We start from the raw sequence: 7,507 nt of genomic DNA on the forward strand, positions 1-7,507 counted from the left end.
TTATAAAGTACAACTTGGTAATCATCTTCGGTTAAATTAAATCTGTAATTTAATATAAATTATTTCGTAATGTATCCATTCCATTTAAATGCTACAAAATTTCCTAACATAGTAGTACTACAGTCTTAACTTCTTTTCTTTTTTTTATTAGCAATCTTAACTTTACTTACAGTTCATTCTCAATTTTCTAGCACTTCATTTCTCTTAGTTGTTTTGCTTAAAGAAAGCATCACTTGATGACTTTTATCTTCTGAATTTTTCATATACCAAAAGGGCATTTATGTCATGGTGATAACCCAACATATTTTTCAAGCTACACCGCATCCAATGACAGCAACAACTCCACTTGTTTTTGGCACAAAGCAATTTGCAGTTTATATAAAAAAAAAACACGCAATTCATTGATTTCATATTGAATCAACCCACCTTCTCAGTAGAAGTAATTCTTTGGAAGTGAGAACAAGGTTTTCTCCATTTTCAATACAAATCCAAAACAAGCAAATTTGGATATATTCACAAGAGGATGAGCACAAAGCAGCTCAGTTGTGAAACGCACGTCACGTTTTTGTCTTTCAACTTACTTAAATACTTGTATGAAACTTTTAGGAGAAAACATTGTGAAACTTCAAGGAAATTTCTTGTAGTTTAATGAGGAAACAAAACAAAAAATAGAGAAAACTATTTCTCAATTATTATTATTAGTAGTAGTATTATATTGATATTATTTCTCAATTATTTACCTTGAACAAGAACATGGAGCAGTATCTCCCTAATCTATCCCACATGTGAAGTTGACCTTGTTAGGGCGTACTAGCTAGTCCCAAATGCCATTCAGATGTAGTCTGCACTTACATGTGTAACTTTTCTTCTGCATCCATTCTTTTGTCTATATCTAGTTTGGATATTGACAAGAAAGAACTACTAGTATTCACGTGAGCGAGTCTGGTTAAAAACTAGTGAGTATAGTTATGACACTCGTCTAGTAAGTTTCCTAACTTGGCACCTAGTCTATATGTCAACTAATGATTCAGTGGCTAATCAACAGTCAAGACCTATATTTTTAGGGCCAGTGTCAACCTACAAGAATCACAAGATGGCACTTGACCACAATAAATAACATGATGACAATTGACAACAGACTTTAGTTTTTTAAAGGTCATTAGTGTCTTTCAGTTCACCAATAGAATTGTAGAAATATAATGAAAAGGATGCTGATATTTGTTAGCTTTCACCTGACTACAAATATACATGAATGCTTGAGAATAAACTGAGTTCAATGAAAATCATAAAATCTCCTGAATGCTAATGCTTCAGAATCAGCTGCTGGGAAACAAGAGCATAGTAGGACCCAAGTGGAAAATCGAAGAATCGAACGTTGGCTTCAGAGTGAGGCAATCAGACTAACATTCTTTGGTCCACCACTGAATTTAAATCAAGACAAAGATTCACCAAGTTAATGAAAGAGAAGTTTTAACAATGACATAATAGAATTAATGAAAACAGAAAACAGATGTATGAAACTAATCCTTTATATAAAGAATTTCAGGATCTGGGCGGTTTGTAATATTTGCAAAACTACAAAGGGAACAGAAGTGAAGGACGTACCCTTCTACTCTCATTACTGTTGAGATACAAGGTCTTCTAGTTCATCTATGATAGCTTCATAGCAAAAAATGTACTGATCCTGATAGATTGCAGAAAGAGACACCAAAAAGTTTGATCACTATAATGGTCGCAGAAATAAATTAATAATAATAAGAACAAAAATAATTTTGGTGAACAGAACAAATAGGGGTACGGGGAATGAACGTAGGCTCCTACTGAGATCATTTCCAAGTGGCTGCGGGTAAACTGAGGCATCCTAACCAAAAGGCAGGCTGGCTAGAATGTGACCTTGTGATACAGTATGGAGAAACTAATTTATGGATTATTTTGTTACTTTTTACTACTACAAATGTAATATCAGCCTTAGTAACTTCAAGATAGACAAGGTAAACATAAATAGATACGCTGTGTCCTCTAAGATGAACACGGGGTTGTGCTCAACATAATGTTCATGCAATATAGCATGGCTTGCCATTGTTTTTGCTGAAATGACTGTGCTCACCTTTAGGACGGCATTGCCTAATAGCACACCCATGCAATTCAGCACGTTTCAGTGTTACTTTCCGACAACGCCGTGCCCATTTTGAGGATGGCGGTAAAATGCACAACATGATCATGCTATGTAAGAAACGCAGACGTGTCAAATGCTAGTCACTTATTTTCGCAAGGACTCATCTCCCTTCTTATAGATACCTGTATTTGAGGGCTCAATGAAAAATTTTCTAATCTTTTGCAGACATTCACTATCTTCTCGTCATTATATTGAATCGTTTCTAAGGATTTCCAAGCAGTTACAAGTTAGAGTTTGATTCCTTTATTTGCACATAGAGATTGTTCCTCCTAAAACAGAGTTCTTGGAATCTGTTTTTTTCCCCTAGAAATTATGGATTCTTTGTAGGTTTTATAAGCCGACCCCACTTAGTGGGATAAGGCTTAGTCGTTGTTGTTGTTGTTGTTCTGGGTTTCTTTTCTATTATGTGGGATTAAACCCGTAGTTAAGACTATGATTGATCTTAATTATGTCCGGACTTTTGATCTTTTTCTAAATTGAATGTAACTCTGGGCTTCTTTCGTTCAATCTGGATTTATCTTATCCATTCTTTTAAATAAGGATTGCCCACCCTTAGCATAGTTAATTAGTTGACCAGCAATCATACCACAAATAATTTAACAGATCTATAGAGTTATTGGACTTGGATTGAAGAACCAAATCGCAACCCATGTTCCAATCGTTTGACAAACCTGCTAATTCACCATCCATTCCTTATATAACTGTCTTACACACTCATTGGGGGTTCTATGATTAAGGAAAAGAGTATTATTACTGTACTACCATAGATATTAATAGTATTAGAGTGGGTGAGAGCTGAGTACGATAGGATAGGAACATAAGTTATAAGAGAGATTAGGAATATATCTTAGATACTGCATAGGTCAAGTAAGGTATCAGGGTCATTCATATTTAAATTATTGCTTGTCATTTCTAGGATCCTAGTGTTTTCTTTACTTTCTTTCTTTACCTACTTTTTTACTTTCCTTAAGCACAGTAACATATCTTGGTTTAAAAACTTCTTCCCTTAACATTGATTTTTCAGCCAAAAGGGCTAAGGAAGGGATATATGTCTACTAAATATTTACCTGTGACAATTCAAAACATGTCCGTAATTTCTTGAGCTTATTATCCTTCTTTCTACTAAGTTGTATCCTACCTTTATAAGAACGCTTATGGTTGAGAAAGTCTCTTCGAATCTTTTCGTTTGCCTTAATTTCCTTCTTACTCTAATAAGGAAACTAGTAGTGGGAGCGTTCTTTCACAGAAAAAACAATTATTAGTAGTAAGAGTGTCCCTTCCGATCGAGTAATAAATATTTCTTCTTCTTTAACCAAAAGAAAGTGATTGATAGGATTACAACTGAAGAAGAACAGGGTACTTTCAAGCTTTAATTTGTAATTACATCCTGGCTAAACAATCTAACCTAGTTCCTTGCAACAATCTACATTATTTTCCATCAAACAGGTTAGGTACCTTACCATTCCTCTTAGATCTCAAAACCTCTTGCCTTCTGATTTAGTTTAGAAATGGAACTTAACTAATATGTGGTCCAACTATATTCCTGGCAACTCATGTAAAACCAATATGTTCATTCATAGCAATTATAAATTAAATTAGAAAATCTGACTACCTGTGTCTGAACCATTCCAATACGCTGAGATCTGAACACAGATACTGTATTGGCAATGTCTATAGCAGACATATCACCAGCAAGTATTCTCTGAATCGTGTTATGAATTGTGCAGTATGTTCCAGTTCTACCAATACCTGCACTGAGCGAGAGAATTTGTCTCGGAAAATATGCATGTTACTTATTGTCATCATTGCCATAAAATAAAAGGTGTAACCAAAAGAAGGAATCAAATGAACCTGCAGTGCACCACTATTGGGCCAAGATTTGGTGGCAAGTGGTATAATCTTTTCCAAATTGCACGCACAGCCAAAGTATTGTTTGGAACTCCATGGTCAGGCCACTCAGGATACTGAATATGAAAAACAGATAACGGTGTATCTTCTACCTGCAACAATATCAATCAAGATTAATGTGAACCAAAATGTTTAGATCTTTGATGGTGGAGAGAAACTTTGTGCCCCTTCCAAAATCAAAATTTATATGATTTTCTATCTTTCAGTAAAAAGGAAAAGTATGAAATGAAAATTTTTAAGGATGATATTTAATGATGCAATTGGCCTTATCAGCCAGTACAGTATGTTTTCAATCGAGAATGAATAGTGTCTGTGTTATTCATGTTATCTGTATTCATTTCTATTTACTGTCAGAAATAAAATTACTTGTAAATGGGTGAATATGCAAGTAATACAACAAGGTTGAGCAAAAAGTTCTCTAGATTAGAAAGAGGGGGGGAGGGACGTTGTGTGGATGCATGTTCAAAGGTTGTTTGTTTATCATAATTATATTTATGGTATTTGTACTTCCGCAGATATCAAGGTATAGCTCTTTTATAACAAAAAAGCACAATAACTAGTTGCAGCCAACTTTGCCAAGCAATGTATAGCTCTTTTATAATTAGAAATCAGTGCTTCAGACGGATTCATCTCATTCAAAATGATAGAAACCGTCTTTCTAAAAATATTTTAATTAAATAATTTCTGACCAAAAAAGTTTTTGTTGACTTCCAAAAACAAGAGTAACAGCCAACTTCTGAACTTTAAATATAAACTAGAACTGGAACCACCACTCCCCTGGAGTAACATGAGCACAGCCCATCATTCTATTAAACTTGAATCCTTTAAGTTGGAGTGGCCATTAAGCTTTTGATGTTACAGAAATGCTGTTAAGAGAAATTTTATTAAGGATACCATTCAGGTTCGGCATTGAAATGCAGGGTACGAAAGAAAAGTTCAGATATCCAATGCCCTAGAGTTGGTTCAGCAGTACTATAGCAAACAAAGTATAAACAAAGGCCTGAAGAATTAGCTGAAGTTTTGAAAAAAGAGCACCAAATCAACCGTCTCCGTCAGAAAAAATATCACTTATGCTAGTATGTAAAGAGAGAGAGATAATCTAATCAGAAAAAAAAAAATTATAAGCTGGAAATCATCCCACCTCTTTACGGTTCACCTCCAAATGTCGCAGCACAAGTGAAGTTTTAGTAGTTTTCGTCCATTTACATGTAAGAGAGATATTCCCGAATTCTCTAGGTCTATCTTCAGATTGAAAATAATCTCCACACTTCACCGTCTATAAAATTAAAAAGCACAGTACAAAATATTGATAAAATATGAAGTAAAAAAAACAATCTCAAAGAGAAAGGAAACAAGTTGGGATCACCTTGTAATTGTCGACCAACCCAGTAAGCATCACAATTGCAGGGCAGTGATATTGTATCATCATTTCCCAAAAATCCTCAAAAGTGTGTGGCATTGGACCTTGCGTGGCTATAAACTCGGACACAATTCCAGGGGAAGAGGTCTACAGTAAAAAAATTGAAATATACAGTTCCCACTTCAAATAACCATAAGAATCCAATTAGCTTTTAACACCATTATCAAACAAAGACAAGAATATATTTATACCGAGATTTTGCTTGCATTGATATACCCTAGTGCTTCAGACCTATAATCAGAACTCGATTTAAGAACAACCCTGTTCTTGTCAACTGAAACAAAGAACCTTAAAAATTTAATTTTCCCCAAATACATACATAGATACAATACAAAGGACGTGTTTCAATTGGCTTATTTGAGTTTATCCAAAGACACAAGTATTTGTTAGACTGTTTGAAGAAACTAATGGAAACAACTTATGTCATTTATGTAGATTATGAGATGGAGAAAATAGGATATGCACTAACAGTGTAAATTAATTTTACACTGTCAACCAATGACCGTCATGCATTCTGTCAAATACGGAAATTTTCAAATTAGTGGTATGACATGGTTGATTGATGAATTCTTATTGAATGACAAGGTAAAAACTATTTCACAATGTCAGCGCACGTCCATTAAACTCTTATGACATGTACATAAGGTATTTTCAACTTATTTCAATATGCTCTCCATAAGTTTTCCATAAGCTCTCCAGGATAGTTTAAGGAAACTGTTGTTATAAACTTATATGAAAACAATTTGACTTTATAGAATAGTTTAAGCACTTAAGCTATAAGCTATAAGCTGAGGATAAGTGCTTAATTAAGATGTGTATCCTAATAATAACCTTGAAATGAATGCATGTGATATTAACAAGTGGTGAAATTACATGGTATAACATCACTGTATCGATTTTTGCTGAGATTAGCAGAATTAAGAGCAACATTGCATCTTCTCGTCGTCTCACTCAGCGTTATCCTATTCGACTGAAATCACAACACAAGAGAGTATGATATTTTAACGTTTCGATATGAAAATGAAGAAACCAATAGGGATTGGCGTGAACCTGCAAGTGAAAGAACTCTTGGGAGACGGTGTGAGGGTTGAGAAGTTTGTTCTTCAACAGGGCGAGTGCTTCAGTGCAGTGTTTGATCTGATCGGAAGTAAGGGGAATTCGGGAAGGGAAATCAGGTGAGAAAGTTGAATTGTTGTGAGAAGACGTGGAGGAGGGAGGTGCGGAACTCCCAGCCATGACGGATCTCCGGCGAGGACGAGAGCGGGTAGAGACGAGGTTCCCCAGTTCAACCGTAGAGTGGGGTTTGATTAATTTGGATTTTCAGTTCTCACTCACTTTCCTATTCCCTATAATAGTGAGTGCCTTTTTGGGTTAAAGCTTTAGCTTTTTCCAGGAATCACATGCTTATCATATTCAATTATTTTCAGTTTAGATGCCTTATTTTTATAAAAATAATAAATTATTTCCTCCATCCCAAAATAATTTTCCAAAATATTTATTAATTTATCTTAACAATGCAATTTTTATTTTTATTTTTTATTATATCTTTTAATTAATTTTTTTATTTTATATTAATATAAATTTGAATACACCAATCGTTAATAAGGATAATTTAGTAAAATTATTATTCTCTTTCATTCATTATATTTTTTTAAATTATGTGAAAGTGTTAACACTTATTTTGATATTGAAAGAATACATCATTTAAAGTGGAGGAGAGTCATTCATGCAATGTGATTATGAGAAGAACCACTTCAAACAATATTTACAATAAATTTTTATTTATTTGTACAATTTCAAACTAAAAACAATTCATCATGAATTTTGAATGGTGTTTACCAAGTGACTTTACATAAGAGGAATATTGAATTGTGTTATATAATTTTTTTTTAAAACACACTAGAATTGTTGTAATAGGTCTTAAAACCTCAATTGATTAAAAAAATAAACATATTTTAGTAATGACATATTTTCGAGTTTTGGCCTACTAAAGTTTTAGTAGT

At 33.8% G+C, this 7,507-nt stretch overlaps 1 protein-coding gene across 1 annotated transcript; it reads right to left on the reverse strand.

Moving 5' to 3' along the window:
- Positions 1-1,128: 1,128 nt before the first annotated feature.
- On the reverse strand, positions 1,129-6,914 carry LOC127097938 (protein-tyrosine-phosphatase PTP1). Its single transcript, XM_051036435.1, has 9 exons — positions 6,555-6,914; positions 6,378-6,474; positions 5,696-5,778; positions 5,451-5,591; positions 5,226-5,360; positions 4,028-4,176; positions 3,789-3,930; positions 1,606-1,684; positions 1,129-1,421 (listed from the first exon to the last, which is right to left on the reverse strand). The coding sequence occupies exons 1-8, from the start codon at positions 6,738-6,740 to the stop codon at positions 1,619-1,621; spliced, it is 999 nt and encodes a 332-aa protein (XP_050892392.1). The 5' UTR covers positions 6,741-6,914; the 3' UTR covers positions 1,129-1,421; positions 1,606-1,618.
- Positions 6,915-7,507: the final 593 nt, after the last annotated feature.

This window comes from Lathyrus oleraceus, chromosome 6, assembly GCF_024323335.1.
Source record: "Lathyrus oleraceus cultivar Zhongwan6 chromosome 6, CAAS_Psat_ZW6_1.0, whole genome shotgun sequence".
In the NCBI taxonomy this organism is placed as follows: domain Eukaryota; kingdom Viridiplantae; phylum Streptophyta; class Magnoliopsida; order Fabales; family Fabaceae; genus Lathyrus; species Lathyrus oleraceus.